The 26,432-nt window shown below is 36.9% G+C and overlaps 1 protein-coding gene across 1 annotated transcript in view; it reads left to right on the top strand.

Annotated features, from left to right (window-relative positions):
- Positions 1-26,432, top strand: part of LOC150109561 (myosin light chain kinase, smooth muscle-like) — a 184,406-nt gene that overhangs the window by 141,887 nt on the left and 16,087 nt on the right. Inside the window, exons 14-17 of the mRNA XM_090402656.1 lie at positions 11,307-11,394; positions 11,514-11,717; positions 21,910-22,090; positions 24,662-24,822. Coding sequence (XP_090258782.1) covers positions 11,307-11,394; positions 11,514-11,717; positions 21,910-22,090; positions 24,662-24,822 — 634 coding nt within the window. The remainder of the gene's footprint in view (positions 1-11,306; positions 11,395-11,513; positions 11,718-21,909; positions 22,091-24,661; positions 24,823-26,432) is intronic.

Genomic DNA, 26,432 nt, shown 5'->3' with positions numbered 1-26,432 from the left:
TGTGAGTGTGAGATATAGGGGTGTGAGAGTGCTTGACCTGGTAATAGTATCTGAGAATTTGACTGTAATGAATATGACCATGTTGCCACCTATTGGTGAGAGTGATCATAAGGTCTTGACCTGGGAGGTGGCTAAAGGTGTGAAATTTGTGATTAAGACAGGGTATATGTGGAATTACCGTGCTGGCAAGTATGACAAGCTTAGGAGATTGCTTGGATCAGTGCCATGGCATGTACAACTGCAAGGGCTGGACGTCGATAGAGCATGGGAAGTGATCAAAGAGCATTTACAGGAGGTTATGGCTGATTGTATACCTAAGGTCCGAATAGTGAAACAAGGAGGGGTTAAATGGATGAATAACACCATTAAGCTTGAGCTGCAAAAAAAGAAACAACTATGGAAGGAATTTAAAGAAAGGGGTGACCTGCAGGCACACGAACGGTATAAAGTACAGGCTAGAAGGGTAACGAGTGTGGTAAAAACAGCAAAAGCCGATTATGAAAGGAAACTAGCTATGCAAGCAAAAGAGAATCCCAAACAGTTCTTTCAATATGCTGCAAGCAAGAAAAAAACTGTACATGGCAAAATGATTTTAAGGAATGACGATGGTAAAGAGTTCACTGAACCAGTCGATATAGTGGAGTTACTGAGCGCGCACTTTGCAAAAGTATATCATCCAGGTGGTGACGTTGAAAAAATGAAGGAACCATTAGTTTATATGGGAATTGTGATGAATGAAGTGGAGGTGAATAGTCTATTACAGAACCTTAATGTGAATACATCTGTGGGATTGGATGGTATACCGGTACGGGTCTTGCATGAAGCGGCTAATGAATTATCAGTGCCCTTGACCATGTTGTTTAATCTGAGTCTCAGGTCTGGCTTAGTCCCGAAGGCGTGGAAAGAGGGGAAAATAGTTCCACTGCATAAAGGAGGATCCAAGACTATGGTTGCAAATTACCGACCGATCAGCATATCAGGAGTCGTTGTCAAGGTCTTGGAGAAAGTAGTCAAGGGAAAAATACAGGAATGGATTGATGAAAATGAGATACTGTACAGAGGACAGCATGACTTTGTGAAGGGTAGATCATGCCTCAGTAACTTGCTCAAGTTTTATAACAAGGTGACGGCTGAACTGGATAAGGGAAATGGGTTTACAGTGATACTGCTGGACCTGGCAAAGGCATTTGACAAGATACCACATGGAATTCTAATCTGTAAACTACAACATATGGGAATGGATATAGGGTTGGTGAGATGGATAGCTGGGTGGTTGATGGAGAGATATCAAAGAGTAGTTTATTCAGGAGTCGAGTCCAAAAAACGGCCTGTGACTAGTGGTGTGCCACAGGGTTCTGTTCTTGGACCACTGCTGTTTAATCTGTTCATTAACGATATAGGGAATGGTCTAAGTGGGACAGTTCATTTGTTTGCTGATGATGCAAAGTTGGGTAGGGCGATAGTGAATGCAGAAGATGTCAAAGTCTTGCAAGATGACTTAGATAGATTGGAGTTCTGGACTAAGGAGAATGGATGTCAATTTAATGTGACAAAATGTAAGGTTATGCATTTCGGAGTGAAAAGATTAGCAGCAGTATACCACATTGGTGGAACTGTACTCCAAGAGATTGATGAGGCCAGGGACTTGGGAGTGTTGGTGGATAGGGAGATGAAGTTTAGGGGGCACATTGCGAAAGTAGCTAAATCAGCTCATCAACTCACTTGGTTGTTGAAAAATACCTTGACGAGCAGAGAAAAACAAGTTATTGTACCTCTGTACCGAGCCCTGATAAGACCTCATCTCGACTACTGTGCCCAGATTTGGTCACCTCGGTTCCTTCTTGATGGGGAGGAGGTTGAGAGGATCCAGAGGTGAGGTGACTAAGATGATAGCAGGTCTATGGAATGCACCATATGAGAACAGGTTGAAGATTTGTGGGTTGCAGAAACTAGTTGATAGGCGAAAAAGGGGAGATATGATTGAGACATTCAAATTGCTAAAAGGATTCTATAGGATTAATTCAGATGATATTTTTGAGATCAGGACTGGTGGTGGGAGAACTAGGGGACACCCATGGAAGCTGGGCAAGAGCGTGGTTAGCAGGGGTGTTAGAGCTGGGTTCTTTACTTTTAGAGTGGTGAATGAGTGGAATAAGCTGCCAGAGTCTGTTGTGGGTTCTATGACGGTGAGCGAGTTCAAGGCAAGGTATGATAGATACTGTGAGAATGTTGAACAGCTGTGTGAACATGATGTTTAGGGCCTCCCTCGATGAGTCTAAGGACTCCTGGAGTAGCCCGTGGTAATAATAATAATAATAATAATAATTACCTGTTGAGGAGGAGACTATTATAACAATCTGCTTCTATTAATAAGAATACAAAACAGAATAATTAGAGCCATAACTACTACCGACTTTGCACATTCAACCATTTATCTGTATATCATTCTACCATTTCAGAAACTATATCTCTATGGTCGTCTCTGTTATATGTAAAAAGAAACACTGAAAGTTTCCTGGTATATAATGTAGACTATGGATTGCGCTGTGGTCGAAACACGCTGGAAGTACCTAAGGCTAACAAAGAAATTTTTCATAAATCTTTCGAGTACATTGTGACGAGCAGCTATAATAAACTTCCGAATGAAATTAAATCTATAACCTCAGAATATGTATCCAGAAAAAGATTGAGAAACTACCTTATGAGATTAAAGAATGTTGACAATTATTGTAAAAACGTATAGTGTAAGAGATCATTATAACTCATATATCATAACCAATTAAGGTGTTGATTTACAAATTGGTACATTATTATAACTGGTAAGGGAGCCCTCTTAGATGCGGTCCCCGGACTCTCAGTGTCTGTTTTAAGCTAATTACTTTTCTAGTAACCAGTATGGCTATGGCCCTTGGTTACACATATTTGCATTAACTAACTTACATTACTCTAAACCAGTTACTTATCATAACTTTGAAACCATTCGAAATATATTATATTCTACTTGCATATATGAGAAAACGTTTTATTAACCATGATAAAATAATAGCCATAATAAGTGTTAGTACCAACAGAATATGATAGTAATACTTGAATTTTATTTTGTAATATTGTACTGTGAAATATTGTCATAATTATACAAGTTGAATAGTATAATATGTATAATTTGTATACGTGATGTGAATAATAAACATTAAATTAGTCTATTACTTGTCAACACTCCAGTATTGTAGTACTTAACATTTCATTCTTCTAAGGCAATGACTGAATCAATCCATGCAGACATTGGTCTTCCTCTGTCTTTTTCCTGCCCTCTTGGCATCAGACACCTGTTTTGCTAACCTTTCCACTCCCATTCTGTTTAAGTGACCATATACCATCTTAGATTAGTCCTGCTACATATTCATGGATGCTAACATTATCAAGTTTCTTCTTAATGTCTTCATTTTTAATATGATTCTGCTACTAATGTCATCTGTGTAGGTCCCTAATTTTTCTCAGAAATCTCATATATGTGGTCTTTAATCTTTGAACAAGTGCTTTCTCATAGACAGGCTTATACGTTGGTTATGCATTATTAAAACACTTAAGGAATAGAACAACGTAGTGAAGGATATAAATTAAATTAAACTTTAATAAATATTTTCCGATATTTCGGCAACGTCACGTTGCCATCTTCTAAAGGAACTTACAAAAAAGTTACGTGCACGTAGGCACTACAACACAGAAACTGGGAATGAAGAGATGAAGCTATTGTTCTCCTAACAGTCCTGATGGTGCCCTCTAGCGGGCTAAGTAGGTGTTCTTGGCCATTGGGCTGAAGGTCTGCTGATGTAGGCCTCCCAAATTTGGGGCAGTCGCATACAACCAAATTTGTTGAGGTTTGGAGAATTTCTTAGGGCTGAGGCTGATTCCATAAAGAGTCTTTCAAATTTGTATTTGCTACGGTGTATCACTGTAGCTTTCTTCCACCGTATTCTGTGGCGTGTATCCAGAGCATGGTCCGCAAGCCCAGAATGACTGATCAGTTATTCTGGGCTTGCGGAATAGAATGACTGATGTAGTGCCTACGTGCACGTAACTTTTTTGTAAGTTCCTTTAGAAGATGGCAACGTGACGTTGCCGAAATATCGGAAAATATTTATTAAAGTTTAATTTAATTTATATCCTTAACTACGTTGTTCTATTTCTTAAGTGTTTTAATAATAGAACAAGTGCTTTATTTCTAACCACTCTCCAATCCATAACTTAAAAGTGATTTAAACACTGTCTTTGTATACTGTTAGTTTTGTGTTTTGACTAATTTCTCTCTTATTCCATATAAATTTATTCAGCTGGTTCCCCACCATACCAGTTTTGCTTATTCTGTTGTCTATTTTGAAATTTAATTTGCCATCTTCACTAAAAACTGTGCCTAAATAGCCAAAATAATTTACTTGTTCTATAGGTTCTCCATTGAGAATACACCTGAAGTCTCCCCATGTTCCTGCCTATTTTCATAATTTTAATCTTTTTATTGCTGATTTTCATGTTAAAATTGTTACAGCTGTTATTCAATTTAGTCTGAGAATCCTGGAGACTTGCACTGTATGTGTTTAGAAGCACAACATCCTCTGCAGAAAGCAAGGAGCTAAGTTTGCTTGTTTATCTTGGCAAATTTTGTTGCACCACCCTATCTACTGATCAGCATTAACAACAGGAATCCCCATGAAGAGTGCTCCTGTTACCCTCCATGCACATGACTATCCTTGTTATCCAGGTCATTTTGGTTTGTTGTATTCAATGAGTGTGTAGTGTTTAGATTGCCTTTGAAATTGCTTAGATGAGTGTGATGGTGAACACAAATGACTTTAGAGGTAGTGTGAATTGGGTGGCAAGAGATCTGTGGTTTATGGGAGAAGACTGACAGAGGGAAGATAGTGAGTGTGCTATCTTGGTATGATAATGCAGAGCTGAGGAGAATAATATCAATAATAAACAGTATGATAGCCAGAATGTGTTAAAAGAGAGGCTTGGATTATGTAGATACTTGGAGGGCATTTCAGTACATAAAAGAACTGTATGCCAGAGAACGAGGAAGGCCATATCTGGAGAGAATGTTGTTCTCTGAACAAGTCAGAGTGTCAGTTCAGAGAAACTAAAATTATTAAAGTGGATGATAGCAGGGGTGGCCTCTTTGAGAATAGTTGCTTGAGAGGAGGGGATAATGATAAGTATAGACACAGTGACAGTGCATCGATGATTCTTTATACCAGGAGTATCCAGAATAAACAAGATGAATTAGTGGCTCTGATAGCCTCAGCCTGTCCAAAGATTATTGGGATCACTGAAATATGGTTGATGGAAGATGATATACTGACAGGAATAGAAAGTAGGAGTCTATAGCATTTTTCAGCAAGATAGAAAAAACAAATATAGTGGTGTAGTATTGCTTATAAATAATGAGTTGTGTGCTCTCAGTGTGGAGAATTTGAAAGGCAGCACTAATGGTTTTGAGAGCACATAATGTGAGGTGGAGGAACAAAAAAGGAGAGTTGTTATGAGCACAGTCATCACCTGCCAGATGGTGTGTGTTTGTATGTAGTTCCATGGTAGGATGGGAGCTCTGATGCTGAATTTCCCCCTTTATTTGAGAATGAGCCATTCATCTTCAAGTTTATCAGGACCTTTAATATGTCCTTACCAGGTACAGAAACCATAGCAACATTAAACATACAAAAACAAGAAACAGAAAATAACAGAGTCATCTATAAATATACCATTGTTTCTCCTACACGCAACAGGTGAATGCAAAAAATTTTGTTTTTTTTTATTCAGAAATATTTATAAGAGTTGGTAGGATTCCTGAAATTAGTGAAAAAACTATTCATGAGATATTCTCTTCAAAAATCATCACATCCTCACATAAACAATTAGGGCAAACAATTTCATGCAACATCACTTGAGGAAATACTGATCATGGAACACCACACATGTACACAAAACTAAACTTTTGTGTGCATGTCCGTGTGTGTGTGTGGACATGTACTGAAACACTGCTGATCCTTGGAGAGTGTGATATCCTCAATGTTCCTAATGAGTAGATTTGTTCCAAATCAAAAGATTAAGAAATAACAACCATAAGTAGAAGTCTTAGATACTGATGATGATGCCCTAGTACTAACCAGAATCATCATCATCATTGACTATTTCCGATGCCTGTTTCACCATCCTTTGCCACTTCTCTCTGTCCACTGCCAGATGACTCAGATCCTGCAAACATTTTTCCACACCACTCTATCACATCACATATATATATATATATATAATATATGAATTGGTCTGTAGTTTGCTACCTCTGTCTTGGAGCCACCTTTATGCAGCAAAACTATCTTACCCTCTTTAGGCTGGCCTGGAACCTTGCCAGAGCTGAGACTTAGATTGAACAACTTCATCAGGGGCAATGCCAGTTCTCTTGCACATTCACATAGTAAATGGGCCAACATGCCATCCTTTTCATGCCATAGTTTTCAATATGCTAAACACCTCCTCCCCATTTACCTCAATTTTGATATGTAACTCTGTCACAATAACTGCAAAATCTCCATTACTCCACCTTTGCAGAATGATCACTCATCAACTCAACTTTCTTTTGCTTCTGTCATCTTCCTACCATGAACATTGTTTAAAGTCATCCTATCAGAGTCATTTTTTCTCTTACTTGCTACATAATGAAAAAACCTTTGTAGAAAGTATTTTTAACTTGGGTATAGTTATGTTAAAGATACCAAGCAATTTTAAACCTGGTTTCACTCCATTTTTTCCAAGTAAGCAAACAGACAATGTCAAGTTTGCGCCTGCAATTTATGCAAGACTAGCTGATCCCACAGGTAGTGTAGGACCAAGGCAACTCGTGGTAAAAGTGGAGCAAGCTCTGATCACTAATCTTAATATTTACCCTTAATGCCAAAACACATCTCCAAGAAGGGGATGTATGATGTTTTGTATTAAAGGCAAGGGGCCACTACCCAGACTGGTTTCGACCTTTATTGAGGTCACATCAGTGGGAGCCAGGCTAGAAATACCAAGATTTAGTAATGCAGAGCTTGTAAGTATTTTACCAAAACAAGTTACCATAAGGTGTTATAACCTTATTAAATAAAAATCTCAGGAGGAGATATAGATTTGAAAAGTATTTTTAACTTGGGTATAGTTATGTTAAAGATACCAAGCAATTTTAAACCTGGTTTTACTCCATTTTTTTCAAGTAAGCAAACAGACAATGTCAAGTTTGCACCTGCAATTTATGCAATACTAGCTGATCCCACAGGTAGTGCAAGACCAAGGCAACTCGTGGTAAAAGTGGAGCAAGCTCTGATAACTAATCTTAATATTTACCCTTAATGTTTACCCTTAATGCCAAAACACATCTCCAAGAAGGGGATGTATGATGTTTTGTATTAAAGGCAAGGGGCCACTACCCAGACTGGTTTCGACCTTTATTGAGGTAGAATGGGAGTTCATGCCTTTCATCACTGGCCTCTTTAGATTTAAAAAAAAAAGTTGTGCCGAGAGTCAGCTTGATAGTGAGAGAGGAGAAGAAAGATAGAGTGGATAGTAGTAGGTAGTTAAAAGAGGCCTCAGTCGATCCACCTGGCCTGACTTAAATGCCAGCACCAAGCAGATCTCCGACATTATCTCCCTCCATCCGTTCTCCTCCGCGTTCTCTGGCCAGCCACCTCTTCAGATGTCTGGCCGATGAAAGAAGTGAAAAAACAAATACAGGAAGACACACATAAATTGAAAATCAAAAGAACTAGGACACACATAAACAGAAACAACAAAGGAGCTAGAACACGCATAAACAGAACAACAAAAGTCGGTGAATTAACAGAAAAGTACTGCAAGAACGGGGGAAGAGCCTGGCCCGAGTGATGCAGCCCACAAGGAGCTGCATCGCCTCGCCGTAAGCCTTCGCCGCTCGGGTTCTCAGGTCTGCCCCCTCCTATGTGGATTAAGTGTGAACATACAGAAACAGAACCAAGAAACTTAGAAGGGGCTTTTTTTTTTTTTTTTTTTTTTATATGTCATATTTGCCCTGCTATCTCTTACCGCTTCCTCATAGTCTTTTACCACGTTTTCCATCACTGTGAGTACGTGTACTGACTCTTCATCATTAAGTTGCCATATTCTCTTCAAGCATTCATTCCATTCTGCTCGGTCGTAAGTGACTTTCCCAAACTTGAGTCATATTCTAAGACTCTCTAGCTCACCTTCACATTGCAAAGCCACGTCTCCCTTTTCCTGTACAGCTGTGTGGACTTTGTTTTTTATCTCGGGTTTATTCCTAAGATAGAATAGGATTCATTTTGTTACATTCAAATATTCATATAGGGGTTCTTTTCTTTTTATCGGTTTTGTAATGGGGTGAGAAGAACCGGTGTTTGTATCTACTGGTAAAGTTCTTTTTTCAAATTCCTTCATCATCCCTGGGTATCTCTTTTCCAGATCTACTCGTGTCAGCGACTTCAATGTGTCGCATAGGTGTTGTTTTTCTTCCTCTGTTAAGTCCAGGTGACCGTCCAGTTGCTGGGGCTCGACGTTGGTTATATCCTTTACATAGAGTTCTCCCCATATGAGTCTATTGCTCCTTTTAAAGAACAAGAAAGTTGGCTCTCCTTTTGTGGTTATTATCTGAAATAGTTTTTCTGCCGTTTTAGGAGATCCCTTAAAGTTCTTCAGAATGACAGAGCCATTTGGAGTATTGCTTTTAACAAAGTCTGTTCCTTCTTTAGTTTCTGGATTATTTCCTTGCTCTCTGTCTTCTTCTGATGAGGTTTCTTCCTCATTTTCTGTGTTATTTCGTGATATTATCTCATTTCCTTCCTCATCCTCATCTGAACTTGAGGCTTCTATTTGGCTTTCAATGTCCTGTTTATTTCGTTTCATTTCTCCTTCTTCTTCCGGCGTGATGGGTCATTTAGTTGTACTGGTGTTGATTTCCATTTCCTCTGTTTCTGTGCTGTCATTGTTGCCTTCCGATTTCTTAGTGATCTGTTTCTTTTTCTTCCTAATTCTCCCTTCTCCCTTCCTCCCAGTTATTGCCCGATTTCCTAATGTAGTCGTTGCGGTAGCTGGCGGTTGGAGGGCTGGAAACTCTTCTGGTTCAGTTGTTTGTGGTTCGTTTACTGTTTGGCCGGTAGCTCGAGAGTCTTGTGTTGTGAGCTTAGGAATGGCTACTGCCGCCGGTGTTATGGCGCCTCCTGCTCTTTCTGCAAGGGTCCTATTGGGACAAATGTCTATTTTATGGGATATGTTCCCACATTTACGGCATGGTGACTCACATTGATTCAATGTGTGTTCTGTCGATAAGCAGTTGCGGCATGTGTTGTTTTTCGGGCAGTGAGCGCTAAGGTGACCCAAAGCGGTGCACCGAAAACATTGTTTTCTTACGCCTGGATAATTGACTATTCTCTTGCTGAGCCTAAAAAAATCAAGTTGGGAACCTTGGTTTTCATCTCGATTGAAATGCTCACTTCCCCTGATTTCCACTCTGGGATATCCGCGTCTTGTCCGATTGTTACGTTTCGGACAGTCCCCCATTTGGAGAAAATGGTTTTAATGATTTCCTTCCCTTTCTCTAGATATTCGAGTGGAAACCTGTCAATTTTTACGGATTTTAAAATACTCCCGACTAGGAAGGGTAGGTATTTTTTCCCTTCACATTCTACGCCTTTAAGGAGCGTTTCTCTTGTTTCTATGTTGTTTGTTACTATTTGGAAACTACCCCCCCCCCTGTAAGGGGTAAGCCCGTAAATACTTTCTGCTTTGACTACTTTGAGAAGAGCTCTCACAAACGTCGCTTTGTCGATGTTTGGGTCAATTTCGATCCCGAGAGTATGAACTCTTGGCAAGAATTTCGACATTGTTTTAAAGCAAATACCTTACCAACGGAATAGCAAATTTCAGTCCCCGAAAGGAAATACCCTAAAACGGACCTGCACCGATTGGAACGAGGCCGCAAAAAATAAAAACCAACAAAAGAAAAACTAGAAGGGTTCTTACCAAACAATACTGGAATTGGAGCTCTTCTCGGGATCTGGTAACTGGCAACTGGAATCCAAAAGAAGACTGGAACATGGAGCTTTCTCTCGGGGCCGCTTTATTGAGGTCTCATCAGTGGGTGCAGGCTAGAAATACCAAGATTTAGTAATGCAGAGCTTGTAAGTATTTTACCAAAACAAGTTACCATAAGGTGTTATAACCTTATTAAATAAAAATCTCAGGAGGAGATATAGATGTAGAAAGTATTTTTAACTTGGGTATAGTTATGTTAAAGATACCAAGCAATTTTAAACCTGGTTTTACTCCATTTTTTCCAAGTAAGCAAACAGACAATGTCAAGTTTGCGCCTGCAATTTATGCAAGACTAGCTGATCCCACAGGTGATCAGATTCCACTTTTACCACGAGTTGCCTTGGTCTTGCACTACCTGTGGGATCAGCTAGTCTGGCATAAATTGCAGGTGCAAACTTGACATTGTCTGTTTGCTTACTTGGAAAAAATGGAGTAAAACCAGGTTTAAAATTGCTTGGTATCTTTAACAAAAAAACCTTTGGTTTACTTTGATCTGCTTAGCTAATTTTCTCATAATCTGATTTGGCTTTTCCTATGCCAGAATCATAGGTATAATGAAAGCTATGAACAATTTTTAGCTCAACATTAGTTTTTTTTTGGGAAAAGGTGGGTAATAAATTAAATAATACTTTTGTAATCCATCCAGCCAATTCTCATCTCATCATTCTTAAATTTCCCCTAATAAGAAGTTTTAGATAATTAATGCAGCTGGCTTGCCATTCCTCTGCTACATCCCTTATTTATGATTGTATATCTGTATGTTCACAGGACTGGTTTGCCTGATTTGAGGAACGAAAAACCTGATTTTCCAGGAGAAAAAATTCTCTGCCATTGTATGAGACCAGCTAACTCTCCATTTGATTGAAAATGCCTGATAAACATTTCCTTATGTCATAGATGAGATTGGAACCGTGGTCTTTCCAACTAAAGAGCTCTTCGACCAACTGAGCTATGATGGCTCCCTTTTGTAACCAGCTTGCCAAAATACATAAGAATTAGTAGAATTTATGCAAAATACAGAAGATGCATTAATAGGTATTGACATTTGGTTAGAGTAAAAGCTGACCCTACATTTAACATGATATCCAATGCTTTTATAATAATTCATGATGATAAATTGTACTTTTGAATTGATTTGAGTTTGATGAGATCTGATATTATATCTGATATTACACAGAATTTCTTTATTTTAGAATTCAAAACTTTTGAGCATCGAGTAGTGGATATAGCAGAAGGTTGTTATTTTAATGATCAGTATGATTTAAAGGAAGAAGTTGGCAAGTATGTATATGGTTATTTTTCTCATAAAAATGGTTGACTTTATTGAACTATAAATATTGAATTATATATGTATTATGTGTTTGGTGTAAGCTAATATGATTTTTTTCTTTATATTGTAGAGGACGATTTGGAATTGTGTATAAATGTATTGAGAAATCGACTGGAGAAATTAGAGCTGCAAAAGTTATCAGATGTGTCAAAGCAAGAGATAAAGCTAAAGTTAGAGAGGAAGTAGCCATTATGAACAAACTGTCTCATCCAAAATTGCTACAGTTGGCTTCTGCCTTTGAGAACTACAGAGAAATGATTTTGGTCATGGAATAGTAAGTTCATTGTACACATTACTATTTACTGGGTTCATGTTTAATTAGTGTGAAAATATATTTTTCGCAATATTGCAAGTATATCTGTTCGCTTTGAAGAGTATTTTGAGTAGGAATGTTTTTTTTTTTTAATTTTTTTTATTTATTTATTTTTCTTTTATAATGCCTTGTCATATTTGATGAATGTGTTGGGATTCAAATCCATGACCTTAATGGTTGGAGAGTGGAAGTGCTGTTTATTTGGCCAATGAAGCTAACATGAATTTCTTGTAAACTCTATCACAAGATACAGAAACTGAGCTCATTTTGGTCAGTCAAGACACTCCTGCTTAGTCATAGAGGTAATGTGTATTTCCATATACATTCTAAATTACAGATAGCTCAAGTTTGTTTTACATTAAATGCTTGGCTTTGTCTCATGAAAGCTTGATTCCTTGGTTTCCTCTAGGAGATGTGTCCAACAAACTATAGACATCAGCATACTTATCCATATCTTATTAATATTTTTGTTGCTGTCTTCTGTCAATCTTGGAAAAACCACTTCCATTGTACAAACCTTTCTTTTCATTAAATAACTTTTACAATTAATTTTCATAATGATTAATTTATTTATCAAAAATATATTATTATAAAAATAATATCAATCTTCTTCTTTTTTTTTGGCACAACAGCCCCATGTTGTGGTCCTTGGCCTCCCATTTTTGGGTTTCATAACTCACTCTGAGGTGGGGTCGTTACCCCCACGCTCAACCATGTGTAATTTTCTGTGAAGCGTTGTGTTCTTAACTGGGAGGAAAAACCCCAAATAAACTGGGGAGAAAAACCCTGCAGTCCATGCCCAAGACCGGCTAACTTGGCTATATCTGAGAAAGATCCTTAGCTCCTCACGTCTGCGACAAGAATCAAACACAGGACACTCCTTTCCCATGTATATGGTTGCAAAGCACCTAACCACTTGGCTTATCATGCAGACAAATAATATCGATCATATATTAAAAAATACATTTTAGACTAAGTGGAAGATGAATTTCATCTTCCACTTAGTCCTAAAATTATATGCAGACCTGATGGCTTGAAAGAATTCTGTGTTTGGTCTGTAGAGAAAGGTTTTGTTTCCAGACCATGTAAAAAAAACATAAATAAAAAAAAATACAAAAATGATTTTAAAAAAATCCTTATCCCAATCACGGTACTAAGGTATTATAGGTTTGCAATCTTATGCGGGTGGGATATTCACACACACACACACTCTCTCTCTCTCTCTCTCTCTCTCTCTCTCACACACACACACACACAGAAAAGAGATTAAAAGTGCAGAGCTCTGTGCTTGGACCACTGCTGTTTAATTTGTATGATATAGGAAATCGTACAAATTAAATGATATAGGAAATAATTTGAAGGGTGATATTCAGTTGTTTGCTGATGATGCAAAGTTAGATAGGATAATAGTTAATTAGTTAATCAAGGTGATAGAAAGCTTGCAGGATGATTTGAATAGGTTAACACTATGGACAAAACTTAATAGATGTTAGCTTAATGTGGAAAAGTGTAAGAGAGAGGGGACATATTGTTAAAGTAGCAAGGATAGCTCACAGATTTATTGGTTATTGAAGAACATGCTAACAAACAAAGATAAGGGAGTTATCATTCCTCTTTATAAAGCCTTGATACAAGCACATCTGGATTACTGTGCTCGGGTCTGGTCATTTGGACTTCTTGGGGATGAGGAAGTGGTTTGAGAGGATCCAGAGGCATGTGACCAAGATGATGAGTGGTCTGTGGAATGCTTCCTATGAGGATAGATTGAAGCTTTGTGAATTGCAAAATTTGATTGATAGGCAAAAAAAAAAAAGGGGGGGGTTGGATAGGATAGAAACATTTAAGTTATTTAAAGGATTTTATAGGATTGATGCAGGGGAAATGTTTCCATACTTGGCTACTGTGGGCAGAACAATGGGTTGCCCGAGTCAGTTGTGAGTCTGTGTGTTAATGTTTTAAGGAGAGGTACGATAGATATTGTGTTCATAGTTTGGATCTCCCATGATGAGTCTTAGGACTGCATGGAGGTTGCCCATGCAATAATAATGATAATATACAAAAATATAGAGTAAAGCAAAGAATTTTGGGTGATTATAAGATTGAAATTTGAAATTCAGAGGACACTTTGCAAATATTATGAATTCAAACAGAGGATTGCAATATTGAGAAGGACCAGAAAAGATAAAAGGATGGTGATTCCTTGGTTTATGATCAGCCATGATCAGATCGCATTTCAATTATTGTGCTCAGACTGGTTACCTTGATTTGAAGGGAGTGAAGTAATCTTGGTGAGAGGGCCTAGAGGTAATAGAGGCAAATAAAATGCCTCTATTACCTCTAGACCACAATCAGGACCACAATGTTGATTTTGAGGATAAACTAAGGGCTTGCAAATCACAGAGTTTGGTGAATAGAAGATGAAAGGGAGGGATATGATTGTAATATTTAAGCTGTTGAGACTTATACTCAATTGTCACTGGGGAAGTTTTTCATATGGTAGAATAAGAGATCATCACTAAAAAAAGTTGTAAAAGAAGTATTGAGTAAGTGGATAGAAGTTTTTTTTTTTTTTTTTTCATGGAGCATGGTAGGAACATAGAATGCATATCCTGAGAGGCTAGTGAGAATGTGGATAGTGAGTTTAGGAATTGGTACAATGGTATGATAAACTTTGATGTCTAAACCACTCCTCCTGCATTGAGCCTTATGACTTAATGGGATCCATAATAATGATAATAATAATTCCTCATCCTCATCTTCCTTTTTCCCTCTTTTATCTTGTAGTGTCAAGGGGGATTACTCAATGGACCTAAACCATTCATAGGATTAGGTGGTCAGCCCTATGCTCCGGTGTATCCTATGTCCATAGTGGTGTTGAGTTCTCAAGGTCAGTTTGCCTGCTTTGCGGGATGAAAAACCCCAGATAAACTGGGGAGAAAAACCCTACTGTTCATTCCCAAGACTGGCTAACTTGGCTATGGCTGAGAAAGATCCTTAAGCTCCTCACGTCAGCGACGGGAATCGAACCCAGGACACTCGTTTCCCAGGCATATGGTTGCGAGGCGCAAAGCCACTCGGCTAATCGTACGGACATAATATAATAATATAATATAAGGATATAATAATAATAATAATAATAAAAGGATATAATAATAATTAACATATAAAATTTAATATATCATGTATTTTAATATATCAAGAGCAGTTGGATAAGGGAAAGGCACACAATGCCATTTTTCTGAATTTTGCAAAGGCATTTGATAGGGTGCTAGGTAATAAGTTGATATTTACATTGTAACATATGGATTTCAATGTCAGGTTAGTGGATTGGATTGGAAAATTAGTTTTTTGATAGATAACAAAGAATTGTGTATGGTGGGGGGTGGGCAGTATCAGGAAGTCAAAAGGTTACAAATTGAGTTTCACAGTGTAGTATTCAGTACTGGGACCATTGTCAATTCGATCTTTATGTCAGTGATATTGTCACTGGATTACAGGGTGACATTTAGTTGTTTGCAGAGGATGCAAAGCTTGTGAAGGTTATTACTAATAGTTCTGATGTTATGGCTCTTCAGAAAGAAAAGGATTTGCTTGGGCTGTACAAATGAATGGGAATGTCAGTTTAATAAAGCTTGAATTATTATTGCTTATATATTATATTAATTATTATATCTGATTATTATTGCTTGAATATAATGTCTTGTTGTTGCTGTTATTTACGAGGGTGGTCTGAAAGGTTCTTGGCCTTGACCATAGATGGCAACACTATCGGCAAGATTTTTTTTTTCTAAGTTGGTACATCTGTCATGAAGTAATTTTTTTATACAGCTGTCTGAAGCAAAAGTGTTGTCTGTATCCCTTGAAATGGATAAAATTGAGTATCATGTGGTTATAAAATTCTATGTAAAAGAAGGTTTAATGCCAAAAGAAATTAATTCGAAGTTCATAAAAAGTTTACGGGCACTCTTCTCCTTCATTTTCGCCAATTAAGAAATGGGCTGCCAAGTTTAAATGCAGCCATACCAACCTTGAAGATGATCCACATGAAGGACGTCCAAAAAGAGTATCAACACCAGAAATCATTGATCAACTGCACGATATGGTATTGGATGACCGGTGAGTCAGGGTGCGTGAAATTGCTGAGACTATTGGCATTTCAAAAGAATATGTAGGATATATTTTGGATGATGAAGAATTGCAAATAAAAAAGCTTTGTGCAAGATGGGTGCCACGCTTGCTCACATCAGATCAAAAATGCACTCGGATGAAAATCTCTGAACAGTGCTTGGAACATTTTAACAAGAATAAAACTGATTTTGTGCATCGATTTATTACTATGTATGAGACTTGGATTCACCGTTACACACCAGAATCTAAACAGCAGTCAAAACAGTGGAGAGAAGCTAGTTGTTCAGCTCCAAAGAAGACAAAGTCAGTTCCATAAGCAGGAAAGGTGTTTTGGGATGCTAAAGGCATTTTTTTTATTAATTATCTTGAAAAGGGTAAAACAATAACCAGGAAATATTATTCCTATCTTTTAACTAGCCTAGATGAAAAAATTTGTAAGAAAAGACCTGGTTTGCAGAAGAAAAAACTAATTTTTCATCAGGACAATGCAGCCTGCCCACAAAGGTGTTTTGGCAATGTGAAAATTAAGGGATCTGCACTATGAATTGTTGGAACATCCACCCTATTCCCCAGATTTGGCTCCCTCTGACTTCTATCTCTTTCCAAAACTAAAACTCTTCCTCGCTGGTCAGTGTTTTTCTTTGAATCAAGAGGTGATTGCAGCTGTAGAGGGATATTTTACAGATCTTACTGAAAGCCACTACAGGGATGGGATAATGGTGCTGGAGCATCACTGGAATAAATGTATTAGTCTTAAGGGAGATTATGTTGAAAAATAAAAATAATTTTGAAATTATAACTTTGTTTTTCATTGTTAGACCAAGAACTTTTCAGACCACCCTTGTAGAAGAATCTTACCTGTTTTTATATTCTTTGTCTTGGTACCCCAATTATGTTAATGTTGGACTTCTCTAATTTTATAAATTACATTCCTTTCTGATATCTTCATTTTTAATATGATGTTGCCAGATGCAATCTTTTTACTCACATTTTCTCAAAACTCCAGTCCTTTTCAATTCCCTGCACATAGTTCAGTGAGATATGGGTTGGGACCAGCCTTCATTAAAGGTTTTGCTCAATTTCTGCACACAGGGAGTTCTGTTTGTCCAACCAAGTCTTCTCAAGTCTTACACCTCTTAGACAAGCAGTGAGGGTTATTTTCTCACTGATTAAACACCTGGGATATCTCACCTTTTGAGAAACCAGTCAGTTCTGCTGTTTTCAAAATCATGACTCCAGCCAGATGGGCACTCACAAAAAGCCCTTTATCGAACTCCAAAAGATCCTTTGTTTTTCCCATTGTGATCAATACTATTGATGATTACTGACCAGTAGCATTCTTAAATAATTGCCCCTAGAATATGTGGTGCATAATCTAGGGGCAATTATTCTAGTCACGTGACCAAGTATTTTGCTAAGTGATGTTTATGTATATTTGCATAAAGGTTTCTAATTCAGTGGCCAGTATGTGTAGTATGTTAATAACACCATTCATTTGTAAGAGAAAATGTTATTATTAACACAAAAACTATGAGAATAGTCAGTTTCTGCATATTTCTATAGTTTTTGTATGTTATTGCTGATTGTTTCTACTAAACTAACTGTCATTCCTTCCCTTTTAACTCATTCATATTAGATGCACTCACTATCTTTAAATACAAACTATTCTACTTACTCACTGCTCTTTGAGAGGAAAAATCTAGCTCTTACTTCTTTCTTAACTGTAATATCATTCAGATTCACTCTAATCACTTTGATATATATTCTCTTTCTGCCTTATGTTGTTATTAGTCACCAGTTGTGCACCCAGAGGGGGGGGGGCAAGGGGCCCGGGCACCCCCCAAAGAAAAGGAAAAAAACACTAGAAAAATTTCCAAAAATCTTTTCCTAATTAAAATTCATTTTTTTTATTTATGTTGTGTGCTACTTATGAATTAGCGATCACTGCAGCTGCTCAGTTATAGGTCGTATGCGATGTGTAGTGTGTATTCGCAAAACGTCTACTCAACTCTCCCCCCCCCCCCCAAGGTTAAATCCTGAGCTCTCAGCCCCCTCCAAGATTGAATCCTGAGTGCGCCACTGTTAGTCACTATGGACAATATTCCACTGAGCTGGTCACCATTATTTCTCCACTTTCTTCTAAAACAATAAGAATATGAGCAGCTACTAATCAACAACCATTCACTTTCCAGATATTCTAATTTACAGAACCAACTTGCCATTCTCCCTTTTATTCCATTTACCCTGTGTCATTTGGCAATCTATCTTATAAACAGCAACCTTCATCTGTTTGGGACACACATCAACATGTTTCCTTCTTTTCTCTTGCTCACACATGGCACAGATGTGCTGTAGATATTTGCTATATATGCAAATATATAAATTACTTGGCTATTTATTTATTTATTTATGCTTATGGCTACATGAAACTGGTAAGTAAAAGTACAATCACAATTTCCAGCAACAAATGATGAAAATCTTAACATATAAAGGTTCATTATATAAAAAGCACAAACCAGCTTTCTAAGTCTTTCCTTTTTTTTTTTTTTTTTTTAAATAAAGCAAATGTAACTTGTCATAATCAAGTCAGGAACAGTTATCGTCCTACTGTAACAAGTATGACAAGGCTGCATGTTCTCACAACACTTCACAACATAAATGTAGCTGTATCCTAGGTTTAATTAGAGAGCAGTTGTGTCTTGTGTGAGAAAACTTGATCCATTAGAGGGGGCCCATTTCACATTACATCATCATCTTCTAACATGAGTAGGAGTTCTGTTGATACCATGACAAGGACTATGAGAGTGACTACGAGAATAACTCTTCGTGGTGAGACGGGACCATGATCTTCTGTTTCCTCCATAACCACCGCCACACCAACTACAGGTCGATGTCCAGGTTGGAAAGCCAATTCAAGGCCTCATCCGTCACTTTGTGGATGTCCTGTAGGCCACCACCACCATGAAATTGGCACCTTGGGCAATCGTACACAATATGAGTAATCATCTGAGCCACAGGAGAACAATCGCAATAAGGGTGCTCTGACAGCCCCCATTTATGTAGAAGGTAACCACATCTGCCCTGACTAGTTCTGATCCTGTTTATGGATGACCAAATTTTCATAGGAAGATCAAAACCAGGCTGCAGAGCACAGGGATCTTCTACCAGGAAGCCGTTTGTTGGTAGATTGTTGGACCAGTGTTCTCTCCATATGTCAGATATTGATGGCAGCGCAGCTGAAGAGAGTTCATCTATGGACCAGAGAGGCATTCTACATTTGAGGCGTAGACTAAGTGGGTTTATGAGAGTCTGATGTAGGGGCAAGAGTGGGTTGCTCACTGCTTTATTAAATTCCTTAATTGAGGCTTGTCTTCTCTGTATGAGTGGTGGAGCAATGTTAGATAGAATAGGCAACCAGGACGGAGGGGTGCTTCTCACTGTCCTACTAATTGTGCACATGGTAGAGTTTAGCTGGGTGTCTATAATGTTAATGTGTACTTCTTTCCCAGACAGGGGCACAATATTCTGCTGCAGAGAATGCGAGGGCTAGTGCAGACGACCTTAGGACTTCTGCACCACAATCCCAGGTTGTTCCAGCAAGCCTTGAAATTATATTATTTCTGGTTTTAATTTTATTGGAGAGGTTGATGATTTGCCTTTTATAGGTTAGGCTTCTGTCCAGGCTCACCCCAAGGTATTTTGAGTGAGGCTCATGTTCTACCATTTTTCAACAGAAAGAAAGGTTGAGTTGTCGATTCGCCTCTGCATTGTACAGGTCGAATACTGAGGACACTGTTTTCGTTGGATTTGGCTTCAAGTACCACTGCTTAAAGTACTCTTCCAGGATGTTCAGGTCTGTATTCAAGGTTGATTCTAGGTTGGTAAAGGAGGTGGATTGATGTAAGATCGCTAGGTCATTGGCGTACATATACTTGCTTGATCTGGTATTAGGTAGATCATACACGTAGATGCTAAAAAGTATAGGAGATAACACAGAGCCCTGAGGAAGACCGTTGTGAAGTAATCTGGGCCTGCTCTTTTTTCCGCCAATATGGACCCGGATCCTTCTGTTGGAGAAAATAGAATCAAAAAGTTGGAAAGTTTTTTTTACACTTTATAATATTTCCTAGTTTTAGGAGGAGGCCCCTGATCCAGACAATGTCATAAGCAGATGTTAGGTCAATGAAAGTGGCTCTCCAGATTTAAGTTTCTTCTGGAAGCCTGCTTCAATTTGAGTTGTCAGAGCCAGGACCTGGTCACAGCAACTTCTTCCTGGCCTGAAGCCAGCTCTTGTTCAGTCGGCAGAGCTCTTTCGAGGAGTGGTGAAATTCTTTTAACGAGAATTCTTTCAAAGAGCTTAAAGGTGGTGCAAAGCAAGGAGATAGGTTGCAGGTTTCACATCATTTGGATCTTTCCCTGGTTTGGGCACAGCAATTATTTTGGCTTCCCGCCACAGCTTTGGTAGTTTACCAGTTATGATGATTTCTGAGAAAAGGGAAGCCAGCCATGTTGACTAAGATGTTTTAGGAACTCAGGGAGTATACCATCCACTCCTGCAGCTTTGCCATTCTTGGTAAGTTTTAAGGCTATTTGTACCTCTTCCTGAGATACTGGGTGTACGAGTTCAGGAAGCTCGGGTTCCATTTTCAGGATTTGTCTGGTGGAAGCTTGTACAGCAAATTTTCTGGTAGAGCTGGGATGAATCTTGGAGGTTTTCAATAAATGGTTAGCCATTTGATCAGGAGTTATCTCTGTTGTTTTGTGTGTTGTTGGCTCTGCTCCACCTAATTTTCTCAGAAGCGACCAGCTTCTCTGACTAGATGTGACGAAATCGAGTTCATTGATGGTTGAGATCCGTCTTTCCTTTCTATTTTTATCCAGAGTTGATATGAGCTCCTTAGCAATAGTTGGATCTTCAGTTTCCTCATATTTGGCTAGGAGTTCCTCACTTTCTCTACTCCAACATGGGATATATTGTTTTCTCTGGGGATAGAGGCTTTTGCTGCTGATATTCATCTTGATATTATTATTATTATTACGTAATACCTCCAGGGAGTCTAAGGACTCATTGCTGGAGGGCACACAACTCTATTTCACTAAATACATCCTCTCCACTACTACCCAATTCTCCAACTACAACACCACTACCATCAATGTAAAGGAAGATGAGGAAGATGATATGTAAAAGAAGATGAGGTAAGATTTCTCTTTCATCTTTCACTTTATTTTGCATGCTTTCTATGTTTTCCACTTTTTTAAGGCTTTGGATCTAATAATTTATTGGCTGTATTTTATAGCTTTTTCTGATTTTTGAGTTCCTAATTTTGTTTAATATTGTTCAGTTTATACCTTCAATTTTTTTAATGTTTTTTTTTAATCGTAGTGGTTTCATCCATTTGTCTTACTGTATGTTTGAAGTTCCTTCACATGTTTCTGCTGCATATGTTTGTACTATCAGACAACTCCTTTCCAGATTTTGATTTTTTCATCTTTACTTATATTTTTATTCTTCCAAATGAGGCTGTTGAGACATCCAGATATTCTATTCATCCAAATATTCTCAAAATGAAGTACAAAAACAAGCAATGAAAATTGCTTATTTTTGTACTTCAATTTGAGTGATATCATAGTCACTTATTTCCAGTTCCTAATTAATTTACCTTACTAACTTGTCCAATTATTTTTCCATAGATAAGATGACATTCCCACTTATTTCCAGAAAAACTATACAGCATCTCATGGCATTTCATCTCTCAGTGAAATAGGGAAAAAAATAGCACTGTGTGAACTATTCTACTCTTTTTTTTTTTGTTGTTGTTTCTCGCATTTTGGTTACGAGATATAAATCCATGTTATACTGTTTGCTGTCATCGCTGTTATCATGCATCAGAGAATGGTATTCTCTCCAACAGTATTAATATTTGCTATATCTTATGTGGATTGAGGAAGTTTTTACTTTTAAGATAACGTTATGAATTCTGTATATAAGAGTTCTTTGATTTTGTATTAATTTAAACATTTTCAGCATTTCAGGTGGTGAGCTGTTTGAAAGGGTAATTGCAGATGACTTTGTTTTAACTGAAGAAGACTGCATTCTCTTTATGAGACAGATTTGTGAAGGAATTGGTTATATGCATGACAATAATGTTATACATTTGGACTTAAAGCCAGAAAATATTTTATGCAAAACCAAGACAAGTCATCAGGTACTAGTGTACATATTTCTAAATATAATATGAAGATAGTTAATATCTAAAATTACAAAACATGTTTGTGCACAAAAGTTATTCCCCTCATGAATTAAATAAATAAATGCATAAAAAACACTGTTTGTAACTGCTGGATCTATATCATAAAAGATAATGATGAAGAGGAACACATCATAGTAACACTCAAAAATGGAAAAACTTGGGTAAATTTTTATTGTCACTAGAATTTTCCGTAGAGTCTCAATGGAACTATAACATTATAAAGAAAACGGAATAATATGGTGTGTGTATTAATAAAAAAAAAAGTGCCTTATAAATATGAGATGAGCATGAGGACAGCTCAGTCTGTATACCATTAGAGTCCAAAGCAAAAAATGTAATTAGTTTGTATCAAACACATCTAATTCATCAGCCAAATTTACATAAGAATGACTGCTTCAGACATCACCAGTTTTGGAAAGTAATCTTGCAAAAACATCTCAACATTGTAGTGAGGAATTTATTGAATGTGCTTTACTAATTTAACATGTTGTTGATTGTTATTCAGTTCTCTTTTTAACTTTAGAGTAGCACTGTTAATGGTCAAGAGACTTGACTGAAAGTTCTGGTGACAATAACAAGTATTTCCAATTTTAATTGTTATTATACTACTAGACTTAAGCATTGGTGATAACACCAATGCAGAAATGAAGTTTTGTGTAAGACCACACTATTTTTAGTAATTGCTTCATTGATATTAATGGATGTTACTTTCATCAACAATCAATGATTATTAACGATGTTGCCACATTCCTACTTTTCTGAACTTTAAGGTGTGTGTGATTACAATTTGCAACAGTAATTATGGGATGACAAACTCTGAGGAGGAAAGTGAATTTTGATTATGACGCATCTCATCCAGCTGATGTACGGCTCTATCCCAAAAGTTGGACAGATAAATAAGGAATGAATGAAATGGAAGAACAACAAAATTAGTAGTCAAAATGTGTCAATAGAAATGAGAGGTCTAGTAATGTCCATGAAAACAACCTCCATGACAATCCTATAAGTTGTTGTGTAGAAGATATAAGAAATCAGGCAATGTCCTATTATCTATACATTCATGAGCAAAAATATTGATTACACAGCCTGTTTCTGACCAACCAGACTGCATGGTTGGTTAGAAACAGGCCATGTGGTGGCAGTATCCTGGTGTGGGGGTTGTTTTCATAGACATTACTGGTTCCTCATATTTCCATTGAACAAATCTTGGCCACTAATTCAAACTTCGGAATTGTTTTGGACCCGGTATTGCCTTATAGTTACAGTGTGACCCAATGGATCTAGATTCCTCCAAAAAGAAACACCTCATGTCACAAGGATCACATGGTTTGAAGAGCATATCTAAGCATTCGATGTCTCCTCTGGCTACCCAATTCTCCTAATTTGAATTCCATTGAACATTGATCATGTGGAATGCAACTTCCTCCAGTCCATGCCAGTGTTTCATTCAGTCACTGATCTCTAGAACATTATTCTGTCCAGTTGATCCAGAATACTTCAGTGTCCTCAGGTATTCTGGAGGTAATAAAACATTGGTTCATCGGGTCCACTCCTTATGTTCTTCAGGTGAACTATTACAAAAAGATTCACAACACATTATTTCCACTTTTTCATCTAATGGTTATAAGTATTCTTTCATCAAAAGAGTTTTGAACAGTTGGTATCTCCACCTCTTCAAATACAGAAGAAATAACTCATATTCCTATCCTTTATGTGCTAGTAAATGCACAAGTTTTAAAACTACTGAATATTTTTGTTGCCTTTCACCCCCATCAGAAAAATCTCCATCTTTCTAGCTTCTCCTAAGGACAAGCTTCCACATTACAATTATCCAGGTGTCTACCAGATTCCTTGTTCTTGTGGGTTATCTTATTTTGGACAAACAGAAAGATCTGCCTTTATTCAGCTAGAACACAAGTCTTATATTCAATACTTGAGCCAGAACAGTGGAACCTGTGGAGCATACTATCAACACTGGACATAGAGTTCATTGGAATAAGACAAGAGTCCTTCACAAAAGTCAGTTCCTCATAGAACAGCTTTATTAAGAAGAAAGTGAAACTTTACTTTGCTCTCCTAACTTAAACAGATCCTACTTCTATCTCCTTTATGGGAGATAATAGTTTTTAAATCAGCTTTTTAAATCTTTCCTAACTTTATTTTTTTTTAATAATATAAAGGTAGGAAATTTAATGAATTTTTTTTTAGTTATTTTGCATTAGCTACTTAGTTGGAACCTTTTGGAATTGTCAGTTGTTGTTTGTTCAGTTAGTCTTTTACATTCTTGTACTGAATATACTTTTGATACTTAGCAATAAAAAAATATTTTATGTGAGTTTATTCCAATATTATAATTTACTTAAATATGTCTACTCACATTATTTCCTTATTGAAACAACTATATATAAGTACTATGCATTTTTTATTTTTAACTGAATGGAATAATTAAATAACCATTCACTTCTTCTGAATAATGTAATTTTGTGATTAAAACATCCAAGAATTAATTGAAATTTTAAATTTCAGGTTAAAATAATTGATTTTGGACTGGCAAAAGTGTATAATCCTAGTGAAAATTTAAGAGTACTTTTTGGAACTCCAGAATTTGTTGCTCCAGAAGTGATTAGCTATGAGCCTGTAAGTCCAGCAAGTGACATGTGGAGTGTTGGAGTAATTTGTTATGTACTGTAAGTATAGTAACAGTGCAATCTATACTTTTACTGTCTTTTTTTTAATAAAGAAAAAAAAAAGTTTTGGATCATTCCTTTCAAGCTGAACTTTATCTAAAGTGCATAATTGAGATTGATACAAAAGTTTTCCACAATTTGATTTTTTTGCTTTCGCTATTTTTTAATGTTAATACTTTTAATAAGTACAATATCAGAATAATTTTATGCTTTGGGTGTCTTTTTTTATATGGCTAACCAAAGTTTTTACATCATTTTCAAGTTCAGCTAATCTGTAGTTAATAGTGCTTTAGATTCAGACTGAACTTTTTCCACAATTCAGTATAGTCTGTTGTTGTATAGTAAATAAACAAGAATACAAAATAAGGAATAGGCTGTGACTTTGATGAAAGCTCATTTATTTGCTGTCTGGTTTTTAAAGTGGTAATGCTTTTAATTCTTTGAAAATACTGTTTGTACATTTAAAAATGTATAAACAGTATTAGTTTCTTTGGAACATGTAAGATGTTATGCAACACATATGAAGTTGGTTTCAAAAGTTCTGCATACTCTGTGTGTGTATGTGAATCTGATCAGATGAAATATCCACTTTTATGTCCATTTTTAAACTATGCTTTGAGTATAAACAGTATGTGCTCTTTTTCTTTTTTTTTTGTTTCTAGTGTTCTTGTTTTGTGATGCGAGGCCGCATTTCAAATGAAGCATTTGACCTTGGGAAAAGTATGAGCAAGTGCCCAGAATTATAAAATATTATTATTATTATGTGATATTTCCAAGGAGGGCACCTACTCTTCAGATTAAGTATTTATAATTTAAATACTTAATCCACCAACTATAGTGAACTACCACTACTATCATCACCTACACCAACTCCATCTACTGCTCACCACATCCACCACTACTAGGTACTTTTATCTGGAAATTCCATGTGTTCTCAAGGCTGATTTGTCTGTATAAGGGATAAAAAACCTGAGTTTCTACTTGATTAAAGAGATCAAAAAGTACTGGAGAACACAGATATGAGAGTTCTGAGAATGATTTAGGAAAATGAACAGATGGCATCAATGGCAGTATCATATTAAAATTGAGGATATTAGGAAAGAATTTGACAATTAGCATTCAGGAATATATTAGCAGGACTAATCTCATATAGTTTGGTCACTTAAACAGAATGGGAGACCTTCCTCTCAAAAAGATCCAGAGGAAGATCAAGATCTAGGTGGATTGATACCATAAAAAGCGCCTTAGAAGATAGAAATATAAGATCTCATAATTTTGGAGTCTTGAGAGATAACAGATTAAGTTGAAAGAAAATTGTCAACAGGAAGTTTGTAATGATGTAATTTTTTCATGTAGTACTTACTATCTCACAATAATATCGTTACACCTCTCTGAGAGTACATGTCAGGAATTTGATAATGGTGATAAGAGACTGTATTATTATGTTAATGTTACATCCCTATACAAATGATATTTTATAATTTGTTTGGATTTTATACAGAAACTATAAACATTTTAGCTACTGAATGGATGATGGTTGCATAGTATGCAATACTGTATTACAATAGTAATACAATAATCCCACAATTATCCAATCACAGCAGGAGAAT

This window comes from Typopeltis vanoorti, chromosome 2 (assembly GCF_054136105.1).
Source record: "Typopeltis vanoorti isolate ZY-2024b chromosome 2, IOZ_Tvanoo_1.0, whole genome shotgun sequence".
In the NCBI taxonomy this organism is placed as follows: Eukaryota; Metazoa; Arthropoda; class Arachnida; order Uropygi; family Thelyphonidae; genus Typopeltis; species Typopeltis vanoorti.
Note: the sequence above shows the minus strand (reverse complement) of the source record. Positions and strands in the feature narration are given on the sequence as shown.